We start from the raw sequence: 24,979 nt of genomic DNA, 5'->3' as shown, positions 1-24,979 counted from the left end.
TGATGCTGCCTGCCCCTCCCCCATCGACCCACCCCCCAGCTTCACATCCCACTGCCTGCCCCTCCCCCACTGACCCACCCCCCCAGCTCCACACCCCACTGCCTGCCCCTCCCCCATCGACCCACCCCCCAGCTCTACACCCCACTGCCTGCCCCTCCCCCACCGACCCTCCCCCATCAACCCACCCCCCAGCTTCACATCCCACCACCACACAAAGCAGAGGCCCCAAGCACAGGTCCAACCCTCCCAGCAGCTTGCTGGAGTACTAACAAGGCCTGCCCAACCAGCCTCTATGGAAGGAGGAGGAAAGGAAAGGGAGGACAGAGGAGGAGGTTCCCTGGGAGTCCCGGGACTTAGTCAAGCACCTGTGGGGTTGGGCCAGTCCCGCAGCCAGCCACCTCCTGCTGCACACAGCCTTCCCTCCTCTCACAGCCTAGCGGCCGGCGGGCAGCACGGAGCCCTGGCCGGCCTGGGCCATCTTTCTACATCAAAGCCACACTTGTGCTAGGTGCTGTGGCTCACGCCTATAATCCTAGCTATCAGGGGGGTCATGGATGAAGCCAGCCTGGGTGAAAAGTCCATGAGACTCTTACCTCCTGAAAAGTCCATGAGACTCTTACCTCCGATTAACACCAGAAAACCAGAAGTAGTACTGTGACTCAAAGCGGTAGAGTGCTAGCCTTGGGCAGGAAAGCTGGAAAGACAGTACCCACGGCCAGAGTTCAAGCCCTATGACAGAAAAATAAAAACATGCCACGGGCAGAAGCAGAAGGGCGTGGTGCACTCTGCACAGGGCATCCTGCCCGAGGGCCCCTCCAGGGTCCAAAATCTGTTTCTGCTGCAGCCAGGAATAGGGTGAGGGGCCTAGGGTGGGCTGCTCGGCGCTCCAAATGAGATCCAGACTGGCCGTGGGCTCGAGGGAGATCCTGTGGCCCAGGACCCAGACGCCGGGTCCCCAGGGGCCGAGCCCCCTCTCACACTTACGGCGCCGGGTGTCAGGGAACAGCTTAGGATGTTCGTTCCCCTTCTCTTTCATCCAGACACGCAGCTTTCTGAGCCCGGACGAGGTGCTGAAAGGCCTGCAGGGGGAGATAGAGGAGATCCTGAACGGCATCTCCCTGTCCGTGAATGTCCTGAAGGAGCTCTTCCGCATCTATGACTTCTGCTGCACCAACATGAAGCTCTTCTTCAAGGTACTTCCGACCCACAGAGCCCCACGAGCCCCACAGAGCCCCACAGAGCCCCCACAGAGCCCCACAGAGCCCCACAGAGCCCACAGAGCCCCACATAGCCCCACAGAGCCCCCACAGAGCCCCACAGAGCTCGACAGAGCTCGACAGAGCCCACAGAGCCCCACAGAGCCTCACAGAGCCCCACAGAGCCCCCACAGAGCTCCACAGAGCCCCACAGAGCCCACAGAGCCCCACAGAGCCCCACAGAGCCCCACAGAGTCCCACAGAGCCCCACAGAGCCCCACGGAGCCCCACGGAGCCCCACGGAGCCCCACGGAGCCCCACGGAGCCCCACGGAGCCCCCACAAAGCCCCACAGAGCCCCCACAGAGCCCCACAGAGCCCACAGAGCCCCACATAGCCCCACAGAGCCCCCACAGAGCCCCACAGAGCTCGACAGAACTCGACAGAGCCCACAGAGCCCCACAGAGCCTCACAGAGCCCCACAGAGCCCCCACAGAGCCCCCACAGAGCCCCACAGAGCCCACAGAGCCCCACAGAGCCCCACAGAGCCCCACAGAGCTCCACAGAGCCCCACAGAGCCCCACAGAGCCCCACAGTGCCCCACAGAGCCCCACAGAGCCCCACAGAGCCCCACAGAGCCCACAGAGCCCCACAGAGCCCCACAGAGTCCCACAGAGCCCCACAGAGCCCCACAGAGTCCCACAGAGCCCCCACAGAGCCCCACAGAGCCCCACAGAGTCCCCACAGAGTCCCACAGAGCCCCACAGAGCCCCACAGAGCCCCACAGAGCCCCCACAGAGCCCCACAGAGCCCCACAGAGCTCCACAGAGTCCCCACAGAGCCCCACAGAGCCCCACAGAGCCCCCACAGAGCCCCACAGAGTCCCACAGAGCCCACAGAGCCCCACAGAGCCCCACAGAGCCCCACAGAGCCCCACAGAGCCCACAGAGCCCCACAGAGCCCCACAGAGCCCCACAGAGCCCCCACAGAGCCCCACAGAGCCCCCACAGAGCCCCACAGAGTCCCACAGAGTTCCACAGAGCCCCACAGAGCTCCACAGAGTCCCCACAGAGCCCCACAGAGTCCCACAGAGCCCCACAGAGCTCCACAGAGTCCCCACAGAGCCCCACAGAGTCCCACAGAGTTCCACAGAGCCCCACAGAGCCCCCACAGAGCCCCACAGAGTCCCACAGAGCCCCACAGAGCCCCACAGAGCCCCCACAGAGCCCCACAGAGTCCCACAGAGCTCCACAGAGTCCCCACAGAGCCCCACAGAGCCCCACAGAGCCCCCACAGAGCCCCACAGAGCCCCCACAGAACCCCACAGAGTCCCACAGAGTTCCACAGAGTCCCCACAGAGCCCCACAGAGCCCCACAGAGCCCCACAGAGCCCCCACAGAGCCCCACAGAGCCCCCACAGAGCCCCACAGAGTCCCACAGAGTTCCACAAAGTCCCCACAGAGCTCCACAGAGTCCCCACAGAGCCCCACAGAGCCCCACAGAGCCCCCACAGAGCCCCACAGAGCCCCCACAGAGCTCCACAGAGCCCCACAGAGCCCCACAGAGCCCCACAGAGTTCCACAGAGTCCCCACAGAGCCCCACAGAGCCCCACAGAGCCCCACAGAGCCCCACAGAGCCCCACAGAACCCACAGAGCCCCACAGAGCCCCCACAGAGTTCCACAGAGTCCCCACAGAGCCCCACAGAGCCCCCACAGAGCCCCACAGAGCCCCACAGAGCCCCCACAGAGCCCCACAGAGCCCCCACAGAGCCCCACAGAGTCCCACAGAGTTCCACAGAGTCCCCACAGAGCCCCACAGAGCCCCACAGAGCCCCCACAGAGCCCCACAGAGCCCCCACAGAGCCCCACAGAGTCCCACAGAGTTCCACAGAGTCCCCACAGAGTCCCCACAGAGCCCCACAGAGCCCCACAGAGCCCCCACAGAGCGCCACAGAGCCCCCACAGAGCCCCACAGAGTCCCACAGAGTTCCACAGAGTCCCCACAGAGTCCCCACAGAGCCCCACAGAGCCCCACAGAGCCCCCACAGAGCGCCACAGAGTCCCACAGAGTTCCACAGAGCCCCACAGAGCCCCACAGAGCCCCACAGAGCCCCACAGAGCCCCCACAGAGCCCCACAGAGCCCCCACAGAGCCCCACAGAGCCCCACAGAGCCCCCACAGAGCGCCACAGAGTCCCACAGAGTTCCACAGAGTCCCCACAGAGCTCCACAGAGTCCCCACAGAGCCCCACAGAGCCCCACAGAGCCCCCACAGAGCCCCACAGAGCCCCACAGAGCCCCCACAGAGCCCCACAGAGCCCCACAGAGCCCCACAGAGCCCCCACAGAGCCCCCACAGAGCTCCACAGAGTCCCACAGAGTCCCACAGAGCCCCCACAGAGCCCCACAGAGCCCCCACAGAGCCCCACAGAGCCCCCACAGAGCCCCACAGAGCCCCACAGAGCCCCACAGAGCCCCCACAGAGCTCCACAGAGCCCCACAGAGCCCCACAGAGTCCCACAGAGCCCCACAGAGCCCCACAGAGCCCCCACAGAGCCCCCACAGAGCCCCACGGAGCCCCACGGAGCCCCACGGAGCCCCACAGAGCCCCACAGAGCCCCACAGAGCCCCCACAGAGCCCCACAGAGCCCCACAGAGCCCCACAGAGCCCCCACAGAGCCCCACAGAGCCCCACAGAGCCCCACAGAGCCCCCACAGAGCCCCCACAGAGCCCCACAGAGCCCCACAGAGCCCCCACAGAGCCCCACAGAGACCCCACAGAGCCCCACAGAGTCCCACAGAGCCCCACAGAGCCCCACAGAGCCCCACAGAGCCCCCACAGAGGTCCACAGAGCCCCACAGAGCCCCACAGAACCCCACAGAGCCGCACAGAACCCCAGAGAGCCCCACAGAGCCCCACAGGGCCCTGGTGGAGGGAAAAAGACAACAAACACCTGGACAGACTGGTAGATGTCCAAAGTGAGCATAATGCAATCTCTCTCTCCCCCTCCCTCTCCCTCTTTCTTTTTTCCTCTCTCCCTCTCCCTCCCTATCTCTCTGTCTCTCCCCCCCCCCACCAAAAGAACAAACCTCCTGTGCCATGGGAGTTCCCTTCTTCCCTCGTGTTTTCCAGAATGAATTCCTTCTTCCACCGCGTCCAGACCATTGAGGTAAAGCCCAGTCTTGCTCATCGTCCCCTTACTTCTCAGACTGCTCCTCTACAATCACCCCTTGGGAGCGGAGTGCAGTGCCTCGTGCCTGCAATCCTACCTTGTCAGGAGGCTGAGATGCGGAGGATGGAGGTTCAAGGGAACCTCTCCCCCCACCCAAATGTTAGTGAGAGCTCCATCTCAACAGAATAAAACCTGGGTGTGGCGAAGTGTGTCTGTCCCAGCTACAGTGGAAGGTATAAATGGGAGGATTCTATCCAGGATAGCCCAGGAAAGAAACCCAATCCCCAAAATAATGAGAGTAGCGGGCACCTATGGCTCACACCTGTAATCCTACATACTCAGGAGGCTGAGATCTGAGCCATGATTTGAAGATAGCTGGGGCAGGAAAGTCCATGACACTCGTCTCCACTTAACCACCAAAAAGCTGCAAGTGGAGCTGTGGCTCAAGTGGTATAGTGCCAGCCTTGAGCAGAAAATCTCAGAGACAGCATCCAGGCCCTGAGTTCAAGCCCCAGGATCAACAACAACAACAACAACAACAAAAAGCCTATGTGCCCATGACTTAGATCATTACAGTGGGGACAAATAATGCTTTGGCCTCTGATTTTCCTGGCGTTGTAGTTGGGCCTTGTCCGCACTTGTGAGCGTAGGGGCGACGGTAGGCCACTCAGAGCTCCTGGATTTAAATCAGCATCCAAAGGCTCCCAGCCCAGGGATTCAGAAGGTCATGGTCAAGTAGCTATTGACTCCTATAGACTCTGAATCGGGATGAAGTTTCTGGAAAGAGGAGACTTAGGGGTGGGGAAATGGTCAGCCTGTTCTGTTCTTCCAGGCTGACCGGAAGAATATGCAAATAGAGCCCCGACTCCTTTGTGTTTTGGTCAGTCATGGGGCTTGAACTCTGGGCCTGCATGCTGTTCCTCAGCTCTTTAGCTTAAGGCTAGTGCTCTACCACTTGAACCACAGCACCACTTCTGGTTTTCTGAGTGGTTTATTAGAGATAAGAGCCCAGATAAGAGTCCCATGGAGTTTCCTGCTGGGGCTGACTTTGAACCATGATCCTCAGATCTCAGCCTCCTCAGTAGCTAAGATTACAGGCGTGAGCCACGGGCACCTGGCTGAGCATCTTGTTTTTGTTTATTCTTCTTTCCCCGTCCCTCTAGGAACTTTATAAAACTGCCATTGAGTTTCTGAAGCTGGAGAAGATCGAACTGGGTGGTGTTCGGGGCAACATCCTGGGAAACATGGTGACCCAGATTTATGACGAGGTCTTTGAGCTGGTGAAGGTTTTTGCTGAGTGCAAATACGATCCCCTGGATCCCGGAGACTCGGTGAGGCCACAGTCGAGGGCTGATGAGCCCAGCCGAGGAGAGGGCCAACCAGCGGGAAGTGGGGAACACCTGGCTCCCAGCACCTTAACCTGTTATCGGGGAACTGCACAAGGAGGGGCTGGGGCCGTGCAAGCATTCTCTTAGAAGTTGCTTTTCTTTCTTTTGTCTGGCGGTGCTGGAGATCTCCCTCCAGCCTCTTGAATGGAGGGCCAGCTGAGCTGTCCTCCACCCAACCACCTCACAGCCCTGGCGTTCACGGGGCTGCCAGTGTCCCCGTCCAGCAGGGGGCGTTATGGGTGACCACAGCCCTGCCTGACTTGCTGACTACATTTCATTTACTTTTAAGAGTTTTGACAATGATTACGCCGATTTTGAGACCAAGATTCAAGATCTGGATAGGAGGCTGGCCACAATCTTCTGCCAAGCCTTCGATGACTGCAACTCCATCGAGTCTTCTGCCAAGGTAAGCTAGCACCGAGGGTGAGCGGACAGACCACCCGCCCAGAATAATGTTAGGGGCAGAGATGGGGAGCTGAGCCCCGGGTGCCCACCTGCCTCCCAGTGCCTGGGCCAGAGCAGCCTCAGGACCTCAGTGAAAGGGAGGAAAGCCAGCTCACGGTGGCCTGTCCCCGAGACTCGGGAGCAGGGTGCTGCATTCCTTTGCTTTCTTCTGGTTCCTGTCCCCTGTGCCTAGAAGAAATGAAGTGACCCAGCGGTCATGGTGGAACCCAAGTCTAGGCCAGGGTCCCGGCTCCTGGGGTTTCAGGGCTCAGGTTACACCTCTCACCCCAGTACACCAAATAAAGAGGCGAGTAGAGGTGGAGGCAGAGAACAGAGCCTTGTTCCAGGACACACCGCAGGGAGATGTACATTTCTGCAATTCAGCCCATCTTCTGGGCACAGACCAGCTTGTTTAGGTTAAACTAGAGGGAGAATTGGGCAGAGACTAAAGGTAGGCATAACCGTCGGGTCACAGGTAAGTAAGGCAGGGCCTGATTGGTCATCACTAAGGCACTCCTGGGAAGCTGTTATATGGTGTGGAGGTGCAATATGCTCACAAGAAGTCATTGTCTGGCCCATGGTCTGGCCCACAGGGGCTCTGCCCCCTTCCCTTGGGGGCAGTTTCTCTCCCTTCTTGGGAAGATGCTGTCATCTCTCTGTCCTTCCTGGAACCAAGGTGACTCCAGGAGGAGTGTGGACTAAAGGAGGCACCGCAGGCACCGTGGCGGCCGGGATGCCGGGCCGCTCTCCCGCAGCCACCCTTGGACACCTGCAGTCCCAAGTCAGGAGTCTGAGCTCTGCTGGAAAAGCCTGGGCGCTGCCCCTGAGCTTCTTTTGCTCAAGACTGGCGCTCTACCACTTGAGCCACAGTGTCACTTCCATCTTTTTCTGTGTATGTGGTACTGAAGAATCGAACCAGGGCTTCATGCATGCTGACCAGCACTCGGCCACTCAGCCACCTTCCTAGCCCCTCTTTCTTTCTTTTTTACCCTTTTTTTTCTTTTTTGGTGGTACTAGAATTTGACCTCAGGACCTCAGTCCTGCATAGGCTGGTGCTCTACCGCTTGATCCATATTTCCAGCCCTGCTTTGGGCTGGTTATTTTGGAGATGTGGAGTCTGGCAAATTTTTCTGGCTGGGCCAGTCTCAGCCCAGAGCAGCGGGAGGGGATCCCATGACCAGCAAGGGACTGAGGGGTGGCCTGGGCACCCGAGGTGGAAGTGAGCCCTCTGGGCTGGGCCTTCTTTGGCTGAGCTGGGGACCCAGGACTCTCCCTGCTCTCAGCACAAAGATCTCAAGCAAACACCAGGATGTTCTTTTGCTTTTGAGACATTCCTTAAACACACACACACACACACACACACACACACAGCCTTTGTGGCAATATAATAATCAGTTAAGCCTTGGGCTGGTCAGTCTGTGCTCCATGCAAAATATCAATGAATGCAAATGAACGCATCGCCTCCCCACTGTGGCTTAGGAACAATCCTTGGGCAGTGCGCATTAGCCCACCGTAAAGCAGGCTATATCTGGATGGTGGCAAGTCTGGGGTCTCTTGTGTGGGGCAGAGGCTGGGGTCCACCCCCACCCCAACCCAGAGAGTGAGGTCACCGTCCAAGGAGCAAGTGGGGCCACTGGATGGAGAAAGACAGGAGTTAGGGCTCGTCCTGCTCCAGCAATCCAGCAGGGTTCTCGTTCTCCTGGAACTGGAGAGGACCGGCGGAGGCCTGGGGAGGGGCCGGGTCAGGAGGGGTGGGTCTGGTGTCCCCGCAGGTCAGGTGTCAGGTGAGCTTCCTCCTCAGCTCAGCTGCAGCCCTTTGCTAACTCATGGATTTCACGAGGACACGCACAGATGGCCTGGGAGGGCCAGGAGCCTGGCTCGGGTGGCCGAGCACAGAACCTTGTCACCATTCCCTGGGGGCCTCTCCTCTGGCCATCTCCTACCAGAGGCGGCCTCCTCTTCCTCCTTCTCTCTTCTTCCTCTTCCTCCTTCTCCTCTCCTCTCTTTTCCTTTTCTTCTTCCCCCTCCTCCTCCTCTCCCCTCCTCTCCTCCCCCCTCCTCCTCCCTTCTCCTCCCTCTTCCTTCTCCTACTCTTCCTCCTCCTCCTCTCCTCTTCCTCCTCTTCCTTCTCCTCCTCTCCTCTTCCTCCTCCTCCCTCTCCTCCCTTTCCACCTCCTTCTCTTCTCCCTTCTCCTCTCCTCTTTTTCTTGCTCTCACCTCCTCTCCTCTCCTTTTCCTCTTCCTCCTTGTCCTTCCTCTTCCTCTTCCTCCACCTCCCCCTCCTCTTCCTTTGATCCCTCCTCTTCCCTGCATGGCAGCATCTCCCTGCCCTTTCCCCTCTTCCCATGCCAGCTGATTTTTCCTCTTGGTTTCTTTCTTGGCTCATCCCTCCCTAGTCTTCTGAGCACTAGTGTCCTTGTGTGACCCTGGCCTCCCCAGCCCAGAGGCTGTGTGTGTGGCAGGACCCAGCCCTATACATCCTAGGAGCTTCGGGCTTTAGCTGTGGCACTGAAGTGGTGCTGGCAGAGGAACACTGGCACACAGCTCCCTTGGGCTGTGAACAAAGCCTCTGGGAGGCAGAGGGTCTGAGCGAGTTCACTCCTTTAATGTGGAAGCCCAGTGGCTGGGCCTTAGTGAAAAGGCAAAGTGAAGCCTGGCCCCAGAGGCTCACACCTGTCATCCTAGCAAACTCAGGAGGCTGAGATCTGAGGAACACGGTTCAAAGCCAGCTCAGGCAGGAAAGTCCATGAGACACCAGAAAAGCCAGATGTATAGCTGTGGCTCAAGTAGAGGAGTGCCAGCCTTCAGCGAAAACACTTAGGGATAGTACCCAGGCCTAGGTTCAGTTCCCAGGACCAGTACAAATAAAAGGGGGGAGGGACTGAGGGGAAAAGAATTGGTCTGGCCTGACTCTGACCACCACTCAGATGACCGTGGTGGTCAATCTCAGAGCTGTTTGGCCAGTTTTCCCATCGCTCTGGTACGCACTGAGAGAAAGACTGGTTCAACTCCAGCTTTCAGAGGCTTTCATCCCTTTTGGTCAGCCCCATCGCTGTGGGGCAGAGGTGGAATTTCACGGCAGGAAGATGTGTTAAGGAGGAGTTGCCTGACTCATGGAAGACAGGAAGCAGGCAGAGAGGAAGGCGGCTCTAGCCAGCATCCTACTCCTTCCCCCTCTCTTACATCATAAGATCCCCTTGCTTTGCCTTCTCTGCCCCCATTGCTTTTTCAGAGCAAGGCAAATCTGTCAGTAATGGTTCTTCTTGCCTGCGGAGTCCCAAGCTTTCCTGTCAGCCTTGGTTGTGGACAAGCAGTCTTTTCCACAGCCTAACTGTACTTTCTGACTGTTGGGTTCTTTCTGATCCACATCTTCATCCTGAAACCCGGTTTTCAGACCCCAGGCCCAGAGTCCAGGAGTCCCAAGTTAGGACTAGCCACCACTCACCTCCATATGCCAAACGAAGAGAGAGACATGGTGAAGGGCAGAGACAGGCGTGTTGTTACGCGGCCGGCATGGGAAGACAGCATCCCAGTGCATCTTCTCGAGCATTGGCCTCAGGTTAAATAGGGGGTTGGGGGCGGGGTGAGGAAAGTGTGCAGAGCTGAAACAGTCTCAGATCACAGGACTGCGGCTTGGTTGACCTTGACCCCAATCTTCATCCTTGAGGAGGTCCAGGAGAATTTCTTACTTGGTAACTGGACAGGAGTCCGTGGGATCTCCTGAGTTCTGGATTGTTTCCTTCAAAAGGACAAGAAGGAGACCCGTGTGAGGGGCAGCTTACCTCCACACTGACACTTGTAGAAAGCTTTCCTCCTGCAAACAGGATGAGCCCTTTGCAAAGGGACTGCAGCAGAAAATAGCTCAGGTCGGAGGTCAGAGGTCAGAGGTTGAAGGGCACAGACCGAGCAGGGGGACTTTTAGTCAATTTACAGGCATTAGTAGAAACATCTTTTTTTTTAGGGGGGAGGGTCCGGTTGTGGGGCCTGAACTCTGGGCCTGGGCGCTGTCCCTCAGCTCTTCAGCTCAAGGCTAGTGCTCTACCACTTGAGCCATAGCGCCACTTCTGGCTTTTTTTCTTTTTGCTTATGTGGTGCTGAGGAATCGAACCCAGGGCCTCTGGCATGCAAGGCAAGCGCTCTACCACTGAGCCACCTTCCCAGCCCAAGTAGAAACATCTCTTAAGTGGCCTCTTGCAGCTCCTCCTGGACTAGGGATAAATTCTCGAGGCCTCTGGACTGGCTTTCAGCAGGTGCTTGGGGCCCTGAAATGCAGCAGCTCGGGAGTCCCAGAGCGGCCATTTCGCCACCCGCCACGCAGGGAGGGGTTCCCGCAGCTTCCTCGTCTTCTTGGCCCTGGTGCTCAGCCCCTGCTTGTTTTGTGGCAAGCAGGGACAGGGCAGGCAGAGGCCTCAGACTTACCTCCTTCTGTGCCTGCAGCTCCTGTACATGTGCGGTGGCCTCCTGGAGCGGCCCCTGATCCTCGTCGAGGTGGTTCCCAGGTACTCCACCATGCTGGAGATGTTTGACGGGGAGCTGGACAACGCCAAGCTCCTCTATGACGCCCAGATGGCCGCGTCGGCCAACAACAAGATCCCCCCCATCCACAAAAACATGCCTTCCGTGGCCGGGCAGCTCAAATGGAGCCTGGAGCTGCAGGAGAGGCTGGAGGTGTCCATGAAACACCTGAAGCACATTGAGCATCCGTAAGCGCCGGCAGGTCCCGGCTGGGAGAGAGTGGGCAGGCCTGCCCCGCCCAAGCCCCGCCCACCCGAGCCCTGCCCCACAGCCCAGCCTCTGCAAGGGCCACTCCCGGGGTTTTGGGGGCTGCCGATCACAGATTCAGGGGTTGGGCTCTATTTTCATATTCATCCGGTCAGCCTGGAAGGAACAGAACAGGCTGCGCCTCCCCAACATGCCTTCAAGGGCACTGAGGAGAGGTCAGGGTTCAGCCTGGTGCCCTACTTGCACCCCCGATCCCCCCGATCATATCCAGGGTCATGTCCAGTGTGGAGGCCAAGCTGACCTACAAGAAGTACGAGGAGATGATGGAGCTACTGCGCAACTACCGAGAGAAGACCTACCAGCGGTGGGTGCAGGGGGTGGACCAGGACTGCCACTTCAACCTGGGCCAGCCGCTGATACAGCGCGACGCCGCCACGGACCTCATCCAAGTCAACTTCAGCAAGGCGGTGGGTTCCCAGCCACTCGGGGAGGGGGAGAAGCCCCGGGCCCACCAAGGCTGCAGGCAAACATGTCCTGCCACAGCGTGCTCGCTGTGTGTGTGTGTGTGTGTGTGTGTGTGTGTGTGTGTGTGTGTGTGTGTTCCAGGTAGCTTGTAGCTCCGTGTCTTAGGGATGCCAGGAGATATAGCATCCTCAAAAATAGCTTCAGGGCTTGAGTTGTAGCTTGGTAATGGAGTGATTGCATGCTGTGTGCAAGGTCCTGGTTTCCAAACCCAGCCCAACAAGAAAAAGGAGGCAGGAAAGCAGAAGGAAGGGAGGGAGGGAGGGAGGGAGGGAGGGAGGGAGGGAGGAAGGAGAGGAAAGCAGGCCTTTACAGGACCTAGAAAGATGGGCTTATCACCCAAATTCCAGTCCAGCTATGGGTTCCCACACATCAGGCCAGGCTCCTCACAATACACTCAGTAAGGAGACAGCACACAACACTGTGCACTATAGGAAGAGGAATGAGCACTGCAGCTCATTATTGGGGTACAGACATGAGCTTTAGGTTTAAACAGAGGGAGAACTGGGGGGCAGGGGTGAGAATTAGTAAACAGGCAGCCGTGTGGACCACGCACGCATCCTTGGATGGCTAGGTGGGGCGCGGGCGCAATATGACTGTTATTTTTGGCTCTTGTCATATGATGAAATCCACAGTCCTGTCCTTTGTGATTCCTGGCAGCTACCAAGGAAGGGCTCAGGGCAATGGCAGACATAAAATGGAGGTGGGAGGCCAAAGCCTGTGTCTCATTCCGCTTTGGGCCTTCTGGGGCCCAACAGAGGGGTCCTCTGAGCCCCTGATATAGTGTGGTTGGCCAGTGTGAGCAAGCCAGAGATGACGACTGGTGGAGGCAGCAGTGGGTACACGGCTGGACCTTGATGCGCAGGGAAGGCTGAAGCAGGAGAGGGGCTGAGCCGCACACGGCTCGAGACTTGTCCATCTGGGCAGGAGGGAGTTCCAAGAAGCCAGGGAAGCCAGGGGCCTGGCTTTCCTGTAGAAACCTTTCTTTCCACTACATGCAAGTATTTACTGAGCACTGACTATGTGCTTTTGAGGAGCTCCGGTGCCCGGGAGGTGGGTGTGGCCTGTGGGAAGGTCATGTGACATGATGGAGGTCCCTGGGACCTTGCTGACAATGGAAATGGCTTAGGGGACAGAAGCAGTGTAAGATCACATGTGTGTGTGAGGAGGAGGGACAGGGAAGACCAGATCCCAGGGGGACCCTGGCGAGGTCCTTTCCTACACAGCCTGGGGTCAGGGGAAGGGCCAGAGATGAGACATGGCGATGACCTCATCCCAGGATGGTGCCCATGTCCGTGGTTTTCATTTCAGATAGATGGGCAGGGTGAGGACAGTGAACCTCTGGCCACACGGCAGTGTCCCGCCCCCAGCCCTACCTCTCCTCATAGTCCTTGATCTTCATTTCCCATTTAGTTGGTGGCAGTCCTGAGGGAAGTCAAGTACTTGAACTTCCAGCAGCAGAAAGACATTCCGGTTAGCGCCGAGAGTCTGTTTGCAGACAACGAAACCTTCCGGAAGTTTGTGGGCAACCTGGAGCTCATTGTGGGCTGGTATAACGAGGTGAGTACCGCGTGTTCCCGGATGGGCTTCACCCAGCCGCAGTAAGGTAAGGCCTCCACGCCAAACAGAACACAGCAGTGTTGCTGAACGCCCGGATTAGTTCCAACCACTCTTCGTCATCCATGCGAGAGAAAGCCAGTGGCGACAGCGAGGGCCAGTGACAGGAAGCACGTTTCCACTGCCCTTGGGCAACACCCAACAGTCTGTATATTTTGTTCTTTTTTGTTTGTTTGTTTTGCCGGTCGTGGGGCCTGAACTCTGGGCCTGGGCGCTGTTCCTCAGCTCTTCAGCTCAAGGCTAGCGCTCTACCACTGGAGCCACAGCGCCACTTCTGGCTGGTGCTGAGGAATCAAACCCAGGGCCTCATGCTTGCAAGGCATGCACTTTACTGCTGAGCCACCTTCCCAGCCCCAACAGTCTGTATATTTTGGATGATCGTAAAGCCATTCCATGTAAGTGGCAGGAGGAAGCAAGCACTTCCTGAAGTCCAGGCAAAGATCACCAATGCCCAGCAATGCCCCCCACCACGTGCAGGTGAGGCTACGCATAACGTGCCCAGAGGTGGCGGCCATCCATCCTCAGCCTCTGTGCCTCGAGGACCTGACGCAGAATCTCAAAGAAGCTGGTAGAAATGAGTCACTGCGATGGATAAGCCTTGGGGATGGTCCCTCCTGGAGCTCCTCCTTCCTGGCAAGGGGAACCCAGTGCCCCCCAAAGCCGGAGTCTGGTGGACCCTCATGCACCCAGCTTCCTTTTCAGGCAACCCCGGCTCACAGAACTTAGCCAGCTCGGGGCAATGGCAGTGTGGTGGTTGGCACCTTAAACCTACCCAAAGGCTAGGTGCTGGGGGTGGGAGGTGTGGCCTAGCGAGAGGAAGTTAGGTGTTTGGGGGTGTGTCCTTGAAGGGGGCCTCCTTACCCTGACCCCTTCCTTCCTCTCTCTTCCTGGCCACCCCAAGATAAGCAGCTTCCTTTGCCACACGCTCCTGTCACTGTGACGCTCCGCCTCACCTCAGGTCCCCCCAAGCAGCTGGGCCACCCCTGGACTGAACCCTCCAATCTGAGCCAAAATAAACCTCTCCTCCTTGAAGTGGATCTCCCAGAGTGTTTGCTGGCAGCGATGGAAAGCAGACCGACCTAGCAACCGTAATGGACCTGGGACAAAACCTTAACCCTGTGGTCTTGGTTGTGCAGATAAAGACTACGGTGATGAGTGTGGAGTTTCCACTGATCAAGTCAGAACTGGAAGAAATTGATGTGAAATTGTCGAGTGCCGAAACCACCCTGTTCTGGAATGGTGAAGGTGTGAGGGCTACCTGCATTCAGCCTAGGGTGGGGTCCCCAGGGTGCCCAGTACCCAGCCTCAGGTCCCCTGGAGGGGTCACTGCTGCTGACGGCTAGGCCCAGAAGCTTTAAACTGTGTTGGCATTCTGTCTAAAGCCAGAGGACCCTGCCTCTGCTTGTCCAGACCAGAAGGTCCTGTCCTCCATGTCACGACCAGCATTGGGCAAAGACCCCCAGCCCCCACCCCAGCAGCAGCCACGTTTCCAGTCTGGTCTCACGGGAGGCCTGGCCTTGCTTGCTTCCTAACCGAACGTGCACAGGAAGGCCACAAAGCAAGCGCTAGTCTCCGCTAGCTCCGGGTGGGCACTGGAAAAGTGGGAGGAAGTGGGACACACAAATCCCCTCCACCCAACACCAGACAGGAAAAGGTCCGGGCCTCCCCAAAGCCCCGAGGAGCACCCCACTGTGGCTCCTTTCCCTGTGAGGTCTTTTGTGTGTCACTGGCCACCTTTCCCAGCCTCCTGGTGCGGCCGGCCCCTCGGTCTCAAAGAGAGGGTGGGACCAGGTGATCTTGTCATGTGACCCCCATCAGGATCTCTGTGTAAGAGCTCCTGTCTTCCCCCTGTGCCCCATGGCCTTCTCCCGCTGCCCCCAGGCCCCGCAGCCCCGGGCACAAAACCTCCAGTCTCTCCAGCACTCCATGAGGGCCCATGGGGATGGAATGGGGACGTCTCTTCACACTGTAGAGCAGCAGCCGTGTTTTCTAGGCCGACCCACGTCATGAACACTCAGACAGCCCAAGAGGAGTCTCTGCCCTGCCAGTGTCCTTAAGGAAAAGTCCTTAATGCTTTTGTTTCAGGTGTGTTCCAGTATATTCAAGAGATGCGGGAAATTCTACACAACTTGGAGACCAGGATGCAAAGGGCCAAGCAGAATGTAGAAGGAATCATCCAGGCCATGAGGGTGAGCACGCCACTGACAGGGCAAGGCTTCCGGGAAGCCGGTTGGAGCCGGGGAGGGGTCCATGGCCCATAACAAGAGGCCCAGGGACCCCATCCCCTAACGCCCTGGGCCAGTACAACGGCGTCATCGGGGGTCCCAGGGCAGAAAGAGCCCAGTCACTCTGGAATTCATTCTGATTCATTCACCTGAGCTCATAGATGCATGTGCAAGAGCCCAGCCTGTGCCCCTCTATGCCAGGGCCCAGAAGGAGGGGCGGAAGGAGACTGGCCGAGGCTCAGCCCTCTGGGAGAGCACAAAAACAAGACAATTCTTCACCTCCAGCTCCTTCCGGAGCACCGTGGGGAGAGGGACTGCTCTCCCACAGCCGGTCAGCAGCCCTAATTCACACCATCTCTTGTGGCTTTCTGCTCAAGGCTGGCACCTCCATATCTGCTTTTTACAGTTTGGTTGGAGATGCGAGTCTCTTGAATTTGTTTCCAACCTTGATCCTCACATCCTGGCCTCCTGAGTAGCTAGGATTACAGGTTGAGCACTGAGGCCCGGCACCGTTTGGGGTTTGGGAGGCAGTTTTCAATGAGTGGGTTCTCCATCCCCTCCCACGCTTCCTCAGGAGGTGAAGCTGGGATGGCTCGGGCCCTGGGTAAGCTCAGGGCATAGACAACTCAGCTCCAGGCCAAGGCCTGAAGGGAGGAGGGCGCCCACCCAAGAGCAAGAGCCAGCATGGCCTCCAAAGTGTCCCCACTCCTGCCGTGCCCTGCCAGGACTGGTCAGCCAACCCCCTGTTTGAAAGAAAGGACAACAAGGAGGCGGCCCTGTTGGACTTGGATGGAAGGGTCGTCAACCTCAACAAGCGCTACACGGCTGTCAAAGAGGCGGGCATCAAGATCCAAGCCATGCTTGCGGTGAGGAGCAGGTGGGATCCTTGGGAGCTGGCCACAGAGGAAGAGTGCCACGGGCAAAGCCCATGATCTGCCACTGAAGGCAGTTTACGCATCCGAACGCAGTTTACCCCCACCCCTACCCCCTGCCATGTTTACCCCCCACACCCACCCCCTGCCATGTTTACCCCCCACACCCACCCCCTGCCATGTTTACCCCCCACACCCACCCCCTGCCATGTTTACCCCCCCACACCCACCCCCTGCCATGTTTACCCCCCACACCCACCCCCTGCCATGTTTACCCCCCCACACCCACCCCTGCCATGTTTACCCCCCACACCCACCCCTGCCATGTTTACCCCCCCACACCCACCCCCTGCCATGTTTACCCCCCACACCCACCCCTGCCATGTTTACCCCCCACACCCACCCCCTGCCATGTTTACCCCCCACACCCACCCCTGCCATGTTTAGCCTCCACACTCACCCCTGCCATGTTTACCCCCCACACCCACCCCCTGCCATGTTTACCCCCCACACCCACCCCTGCCATGTTTACCCCCCACACCCACCCCCTTCCATGTTTACCCCCCACACCCATACCCTGCCATGTTTCAGAGCCTGGCTCCTCTTGTTGGGGGATGGGGCTGCCCCTCTGGTCTCAGGAGTTCAGAGCCCTTTTCTGCCTGCACAAAGCTGGTATAGGCAAGTGGCATGCCCATACCAGGACACCGGATCTTCTTACCTGTGTTCCCCTCCCCCCCCCCGCCCTGCCACGGGAGACGGTGGGCACATCCCGGGAGCTCAGAGCAGACCTTGGGGGGAAGGTTGGGGGTCCAGAGCGTCCTGAGACAGACCGAGGAAAGAGGAGGAGGGTAGACAGGGGCTCCCCTGGCCAACCTCCTGCCTCCGTGCGCAGGAGAACTTGGAGCTGTTCAAAGCAGATGCCACAAGCCCGTCCTGGAAGGACTATGTCAGCTACGTCGACAACCTGGTCTTAGATGAGTTTGACCAGTTTATCCGCAAATCTCTAAACTACCTAACGGACAACATGGTGATGGACGTAAGTCGTCAACAGAGGTGTGTGTGTGTGTGTGTGTGTAAGGCAAGAGCTGTGTTGGAATCGACCATTTGGACCCATGCTTGCTGCACAGGTGTTGTACTGATGAGCCACACCTCCGGCCCTTTTTTGGCACTGGTGCATTTGGGGACAGGGCCTCACCTCCTGCACTGCAATCTACCTAAGTTAAGCTCCCCATCATGTCCTGAAGGGAGATGGAGGACCTGGACCCCCACACGCAGCTCCTGGTGGAGGAAAGGGGGCTGTGCACACTTTTCTGCCCAGGCTGGCCTAGAACTGCATTCCTCCTGCTCAGTTAGGATTACAGGTGTGAGCCACTGCTCCTAGCTATGCCGTGGAGCTTGTTGATGGAGGAGCAGGCTACCATCATTTTACAGGTCAAAAGACCTGTCAGTTCTGCCTGGAGTGACCAAGATGTCCAGGGTTTTGTTTTTGTTTTATTGGTGGGGCTGGGGGGGGGCGGGTGCTGGTCGTGGGGCTTGAGCTCTGGGCCTGGGCACGATCCCTCAGCTCTTCAGCTCAAGGCTAGCGCTCTGCCACTTGAGCCACAGCACCACTTCCACCAGTTTCTGGTGGTTCATTGGAGGTAAGAGTCTCACAGACTTTCCTGCCTGCCTGGGCTGGCTTTGAACTATGATCCTTAGATCTCAGCCTCCTGAGAGGCCGGATGACAAGCGTGATCCACCAGCGCCTGACTTGTCCAGGTTTTAAAACAGAAAGCCTTGCCTTCTCAGCCCCCGGCCTGCAGGACAGCAGGTCTCCTTGGATTTGCCACAGCGCCAGTCTGCTGTTGAAGGCCCAGCGGGCCCGCCCTGCTGCTGAGGGGAGAAAAGCAGTACCGCGGTCCCCTGTGCACAGGATGGCAAAGCGGGCATCCTGCCAGCCGCTTCAGCCAGCAGCCCCCTGCCCAGCTGCCAGGCTCACCAGGAGCATTAGATAGGGTAATCAGGAGGTCGTATAGGTGAACTCCACAGAGACATTCACTAGAGTTTGCCAAGGTAATGGCCCATTTCCTATCATGTTCCTGTGCATGTGAGACCTGGGGCTTGAACTCAGGGCCTGGGCGCTGTCCCTGAGCTTTCTCTGCTAAGGCTAGCACTTTGTCACTTAAACCAGAGTCCCACTTCTGGCTTTTTTTTGGGGGGGGGGTTAGTTTATTGGAGATAGGCATCTCACAGACCTTCCTATCCAAGTTGACGTCAAACCGCCTCTTGAGTGAACTGGGATTACAGGCATGAGCCACTGGTATCTGACCCCCACGTTCTCTTTATTACAAAGGTTCCTAAATGATCCCAAGTACTGCCGGTAAGGTGAGATGGAAGCAGCCCACAAATAGGAAGGGGGCTCATACCAGTGTGGGAGGCAGGTGAGCTGTGTCTGGCCTCCGTGGCGATCGGCCCATGCTCCACTGCTATAGCCAAGTCGCCACCACACCGGGCCAAGTGGCTCCCCGCCAGCATGGATAGTCAGGAAATTGAGATCTGGAGGATCACGGTTCAAAACCAGCCCAGACAGAAAAATCTACAAGATTCTATCTCCAAAAAAAACCAGCAAGAAGTCAGTCTGGAGGCATAACTCAACTGCTAGAGCACATGCTGTGAACAAGACAGACAAGCATAGGCTCTGAGTTCATAACCCCAGTAAGGGCAAAAACCAAAAACTGACCATCGCAGAGCAGGTCACTGACACACGGAAGAGGTTTATCTCAGGGGTGATGTGGGAAGTGTGTGGCGGCAGGGCCCCTCGTGTGGAGGGTCTCTGCGCTGGGTGGGCCGGAAGGTGGGGGGTTAGGAAGGAGGGGAGTTGCCCCCAAAGGCCTGCTTTGAAGTGAGCGGGTGGAGCCTCCTGCTGGGGGCCACCGCCACACGCGTGGGAAGCGCCTTTAAGCCGTGGCAGTGACCAATCCCAGCCCCCAAACTTAGTGGAAAATGGTCCCCACCATGGTGTGGGGGGGACGGTTCACCAAGGGGCTCCCAGCATGGCAAGGGGTCACCAATGGTGGTAGTGGCGTCAGGGGTCACCACCAAAACCATGATGATGCCCACCCTGAAAACGAAGTGCCCTCCGCAGTTCCCGAGTCCTGGCCCTGCAGGTCAGTTCTAGGAGGGCATCGCAGGCTCCGACTGGCAGCCCACCCCAGGCCTGGGGAGCTCACTGGGCCAGGGCCCACAGAGGGACTTGGGGCCTAGGGGAGGTTGGAGGTCGTGGTATGGGCCAGGCTGCTGTGGGGGGTGGGGGGGCTCAGTGGTGTGGCGGGAAGGGCCCTATGGCTTAACCCCGGCCCAACTCCTCAGGCCTGGGCCTCAGTACCTACCACATCGCTACAATCTTGTGGAAGCAGTCAGAGCTGTGGCCTGGCACCCAGCAGCCGGCAGTGGGTCTGCGAGGGATGTGAGCGTTTGTCTGTTTCCATACCCACTGCAGGTGTGATTGGTTCATTCATTCATTCATTCCTGATGGCAATCCAGACAGGAGGAACAGCCAGCGCTTCTGTCCTGTAAAGCTAGGGTCTGCGTTGTAGCTTTGTGGGAACTGGAAGCGAAGCGACTCGTCCGGGATTGTGCACACCCTGCCTTCCTCTGGCCTGGCCTGGCCTGGCCCACCACCGGCTCTGGAGCCAGGGCCCAAGGGGAGGGTGCTCACTGTATGATTCAGGTCCCCTGGAGACAGCTGCACCCTTGTGGGTGCCTGGTGTGGCCAGCCGGAGCGGACAGTCCGGAGTGAGCAGCCTGGATGCTGAGCGCTGCGCTGTGGAGGCCAATTCCCTGACCCCAGGATGATTCCTTTCAGGAAAATATCGCCCCGCTGTTTGAGGTCCGCATGGAGCTCGACGAGGAGGGGCTGACCTTCAACCCTTCACTGGAGATGGGCCTGGATGAGGGCTTCCTGTCGCTGATCGAGGGCCTGGTCAACGACATCTACAATGTGGCCAGGCTCATTCCCCGCCTGGCCAAGGGCAGGATAAGCTACAAGGTCAGTGGTGGCCCTGAGCCCTCCCCTAGGGGCACCAGTGGCTTTTCTAGCCCAGAGCTAGCGCCTAACCTATGTGCCTGCAACCACCCGAGGCTGCCTCTGACTGCCGCTCTCCCATTGGGTCACCAGGACTGCAAGGCCCTTCTCTCCTCTCCCCCCTCCTTCCCCCCTCCCCTCCTCTGAGTTCAAGCTGCAGTACCAACACAAAACAAGAGCAAAGCACACATGTACCCGTGTGCATGCACATGCGTGCACGCGCATGCATGATGCACATGCACACCTCACTTGGGAATTCTCAGTCACATGAGCCCGTGGCTCTCTTTTTGCTTGTACCAGCTGTGCTGTGCGCACTCACCTCACAGAGGCCTCCTGAGCACTTTGTTCCAGCCATTGTCTAAGCACGATGCTTCCTCCCACCACAGGGCCTTTGCAGGTGCTTTTCTGTGGCTCAGAAAGCTGCCTGTCTTGCTTTGTCCACCCACCTCTTAGCCCATCGCCATTTCCTCTGGGGCCTCCTTGGCTCTGTGGTGACTGAGGCAGGGCTCAGAGCCACCTGCGCTGCTTCCACGTGGCTCTGACGAGTGTCCACCCGCTCAGCCCCGCGGCGCAGCGGCCTGTGTCCCCCTCGCCTGCCTGGGTGGCTGGCCCGGCAAGGCCGGGCAGGTGAAGGGTGAATGAGTCCATGCACCAGTCACCTCAGGTCTACCCAACGGGAGCCGGAAGAATGTCACACATTGACGAGCTCCGTTTCCCTCCTGGCGGGTTCAGGAAGGTTCAGGCCAGGGACTGCAGGGCGGTGGGCCGCGCTCCTCAGCGGCGGCTTCCCTCCACCCCCTGGCAGTCAGAGCTGGAGGACATGACGGACCTCATGGAGATACGGGAGGAGCTGTCCAACTTGGTGATCACTGCCATGAAGGAGGCGGAGGACTACCAGGACTCGTTCGAGCGGTATTCCTACCTGTGGATGGACGACCCCCAGGAGTTTATGCGCAACTTTCTGATCTTCGGGCACGCGCCCACCCTGGAGGAGCTGGAGATGCGGCCAGATAACCTGCCCAAGACGCCGCCCACCCTGGGCCAGTTCCAGCTACAGGTGCCCCGCCCCCCCTCCCTTCTTATCCCCCCCGCCCCTCCCCCCGCCCTCCAGCAAAGGAGCCTGCAGTTTGTAGGCCCGGGCCTGGCCGCGGCACACATCTCCAGGAACAGCCTGAGACATCTTGTGCCTAGCTCTGTGGTGGCAAAGACAGAGGGACACTGGGCCTCTGTCTGATGTCAGGCCTTGAGAGATCCTGAGGAAAGGGGACCAAGGCCACGCGTGGCTGGAGGCCAGGCCCTGGCGCGGGTGGTGTGGGAGAAAAGCAAGTTCGGGTGGGGGGTCTTTGCTCCCCCTGGGTGCTCTGGGAGAGTCCAGCCTTCCGGGGTCAGCTCACCTGTGAGCCCCAAGGCTACTCCCATGGCCCAGTAAGAAGCAGAGCTCTAACCAGGCACCAGAGGCTCAGGCCTGTCACCAAGGCAAGTCAGGCTGAGATCTGAGGATCGCAGTTCGAAGCCAGCTCAGGCAGGAAAGTCTGAGAGACTCTTATCTCCCATTAACCACCAAAAATAAAAGCCAAAGGTGGAAGTGTGAGTCAAATGGTAGACTGCCAGACTTGAGCTCAGGGACTAGATCCCCAGATCCTGAGTTTAAGCTCCAGGACTGGCATTGGGGGAGGGGTGCTCTGTGAGCCATCCCCCAGGGAGACAGCTGTGGCCTTGACGGGCCCTAGGATGTGACCACAGCTGCCGGCGAAGGTTCTGCCCGCTCTTTCTCCCTCTGCCCTCTCTGTGGGAGGAGGGGGGGGCTGCCAGGAGCCCTGGGGTGGGAGAGGGGAGAACAGCTTGGCCTCCCACAGCTGGGGACTCCAGGGGACCGTGCGCTCCGTCTCCCCCCGGGGGGCGTCCAGCCCAGATGGAGCCATGGGCGGGTGTCTTGCAGATCGACTCCTATGAGAGGCTGTACGAGGAGGTGTCCAAGTGCGAGAACACCAAGGTGTTCAATGGCTGGCTGCAGTGCGACTGCCGCCCCTTCAAACAGGCCCTGCTCAACACCATCAAGCGCTGGAGCCTCATGCTCAAGCGCCACCTGAGCAACCATGTCATCAACAGGTGGGCGGGGCCCCGTGGAGCCTGGACACACGGCGGGGGGGGGGGGAGGCGGGGGACAGTAAAGACCGGACTTTCTCCATTTCTCTATCGCCTTTGGCCCCATGAGGCGGAGGAAGGCTTGGGGGCTGGGGGCTGGTGGGAAAGCTGGTATCCCAACCAGCAATGGTGGAATGCGAGTCTGTGGCCAGGACAGGGCTGGACCAGGAGAGGACCCCTCCAGGGTGGCCCGCGGAGAGCTCTCTGAGCTGAGGCCTTGCATCCGAGCTGAGCCGGCCAGGCGTGGGGGCAACCAGCAGCCCCCCCACCCCCGTGGAGTGGACACCGAATGGCATGTGGCCCCTCACCACCACCACCCCCCCCCCCCCGCCCCAGTCTCTCGGACCTGGAAGCCTTCATGAAGGTCACCCGCTTGGGCCTGACCAAGCAGCTGAAGGAAGGGGACTACGACGGCCTCGTGGAGGTCATGGGGCACCTGATGAAGGTCAAGGAGCGGCAGGTGGCCACCGACAGCATGTTCGAGCCCCTGAAGCAAACCATCGAGCTGCTGAAGACTTACGACGAGGAGCTGCCGGAGGAGACCTACTTGAAGCTGCAGGCAGGTGGCAGGCGGCGGCCGGGAGTGAGTGGGAGAGGCGGGCGTGGAAGACGCAGCGTCACCAGGGCACAAGTGGGGCATGGCAGGCTGAGGGTCAGCGCGGGTGAGGCGGAGAAGGAGCGGGTGCCACAGGTATCCGGGAGACCCCAGGCCGCGGAGGCCTGAGGCCTGCCCTGCAGTCCCTGTGGTGTGGGCCTTAGCTAACTGGCACTGTGCCCACCCTGCTGCCACCTTGCCTGAGGCCCAGCGGAGGCCTGGGGGCAATTGGGCTGTAACGCTGGCAGGTGAGGCCTGCACCGGACAGCACCCGGAGACGACTCACGGTATTCCCTCCATTGGGTGGGAGAGTTTGTGGGCCCAGCTGCTTTTATTTTTTAAATACTTTATGGTAAAAAAAAAAAAAAGTACAGTGTTTGTGTAAGTGTGAAAAACTTGCGAAAATGCAGAAATGTGTGTGACTGTGAGAACCATTGTAGAAAGGGGCGCGGGGGGAGGGGAAGGATGGAAGGTCCATTCTGGTGGTGGATGGACACACACACACCTCACACACTCACACCAAGATGCACACAAGTGTAATCACATAGGCACATGTACACACTTGCCGAAATAGGACGTATACACAAACAGGAATGCATGCTCACACATTCACATGCACACGTAGATGCATGTGTACATGCACACAGTGTGTATGCACAAATGTGTGTGGGTCACAAGTGTGCAAAGTGTTCCCAGGCCCAGGCACACACACACAATATGTGCGCCTGTGCACACTTAAACACACATGCAAGTCTCCTGCATATGTACATGCAGGCCTCCAAAGAAAGGCACACATGAGCAAGGCGAGCATGTGTGGACATAGGTGCGCCCAAACACGCATGCATGCTCACACATGCACACCCATGTGCACACAAAAGCAGATTTGGGTTCCGACACTTGACAAGGAGTGAGGGTGCCGAGCCCCCCTCCTGGTTCTCATGGGGGGGGGGGTCACAGGGAGGGCGGACGTGGGGACTTGGTGCTATTTCCCGTGCATCTGTGGAGAAGAGACACGGATTTTGCATTCGGTAGGAGCTGCCGGAGCAGTGGACCAACACCAAGAAGCTGGCGATCCAGGTGAAGCAGAACGTGGCCCCCCTCCAGGCCAACGAGGTGAACATCCTGAGACGCAAGTGCCAGCACTTTGAGGTACAGAGGCCGGGGCGGCCGGTGGGGGGCGGCGGGGGGCGGCGGGGGGCGGCCGGCGGGGGGCGGCGGGGGGGCGGCGGGGGGGGGGGGCAGCCGGCGGGGGGCGGCGGGGGGGCGGCGGGGGGGGGGCAGCCGGCGGGGGGCGGCGGGGGGCGGCGGGGGGGGGGGCGGGGGCGGGCGCGGGCGCGGGCAGGAGGCGGAGGGCTCCCACGGGGGCTCTCTGGCGGGGCCCCAGGGGCCGCCACTCCTCTGCCATTGTTGTTCTCATAGCTCAAGCAGCACGAGTTCAGGGAGCAGTTCAGACAAGAAGCTCCGTTCCTCCTCAGCAGCCCTGAGCCCTACAAGTCCCTGAGCAAGGTATGTGGCGAGGGACTCAGGCGCTGGCAGGCCTGCTGCAGGCCTGGCGCTGGCCTGTACTTTCTCCAGCTGCTCCCCTTAGGACCCAGAGACGTGAGCCCCATGCCCCTGGCCCTGGATGGGCGCCAGGCAATGCCCCTGGCAGAGCATGGGCGGCCCAGGCCGAGGCTGTCCTGGAGCATGGGCCTCCTTGGTGTGTGGGGCAGTGGGTGGGCACGGGGGGCTGGAGGGCAGAGGGCATGGTGGAGGCCGGAGGGCTGAGCAGTTGGGAGCAGGGCGGGTAACGGGGCCGGGGCACAGGGCTGGGGAAGGCCAGCGGTTGGCGTTTCCTGCTCCAGCAACAGAAGAGCATCACGGCCATGGAGGCCATCATGGAGGCCCTGTGCAAGTCTGGGAGCCTGTTTGAGGTCACGGTCCCAGACTACAAGCAGCTCAAGGCCTGCCACAAGGAGGTCCGCCTGCTGAAGGAGCTCTGGGACATGATCGTCCTGGTGAGGGCAGTGGGGGGAGGGG

General features: G+C 59.2%; 1 protein-coding gene across 1 annotated transcript in view; it reads left to right on the top strand.

Annotated features, from left to right (window-relative positions):
- Dnah17 (dynein axonemal heavy chain 17) overlaps positions 1-24,979 on the top strand; it is a 104,709-nt gene that overhangs the window by 3,560 nt on the left and 76,170 nt on the right. Inside the window, exons 7-24 of the mRNA XM_042667148.1 lie at positions 1,041-1,193; positions 4,278-4,364; positions 5,531-5,698; positions 6,045-6,161; positions 10,637-10,902; positions 11,193-11,388; positions 12,857-13,003; positions 14,197-14,305; positions 15,146-15,249; positions 16,011-16,151; positions 17,050-17,193; positions 20,002-20,184; positions 21,026-21,277; positions 22,160-22,329; positions 22,702-22,924; positions 23,993-24,109; positions 24,380-24,466; positions 24,814-24,957. Of these exons, the coding sequence (XP_042523082.1) occupies positions 1,041-1,193; positions 4,278-4,364; positions 5,531-5,698; positions 6,045-6,161; positions 10,637-10,902; positions 11,193-11,388; positions 12,857-13,003; positions 14,197-14,305; positions 15,146-15,249; positions 16,011-16,151; positions 17,050-17,193; positions 20,002-20,184; positions 21,026-21,277; positions 22,160-22,329; positions 22,702-22,924; positions 23,993-24,109; positions 24,380-24,466; positions 24,814-24,957 (2,808 nt within the window). The remainder of the gene's footprint in view (positions 1-1,040; positions 1,194-4,277; positions 4,365-5,530; positions 5,699-6,044; positions 6,162-10,636; positions 10,903-11,192; positions 11,389-12,856; positions 13,004-14,196; positions 14,306-15,145; positions 15,250-16,010; positions 16,152-17,049; positions 17,194-20,001; positions 20,185-21,025; positions 21,278-22,159; positions 22,330-22,701; positions 22,925-23,992; positions 24,110-24,379; positions 24,467-24,813; positions 24,958-24,979) is intronic.

Source organism: Dipodomys spectabilis, unplaced genomic scaffold, assembly GCF_019054845.1.
Source record: "Dipodomys spectabilis isolate Male_0828 unplaced genomic scaffold, ASM1905484v1 ptg000379l, whole genome shotgun sequence".
In the NCBI taxonomy this organism is placed as follows: domain Eukaryota; kingdom Metazoa; phylum Chordata; class Mammalia; order Rodentia; family Heteromyidae; genus Dipodomys; species Dipodomys spectabilis.
The sequence above is the reverse complement of the archived record's forward strand: the minus strand, read 5'-3'. Positions and strand labels throughout refer to the sequence as shown.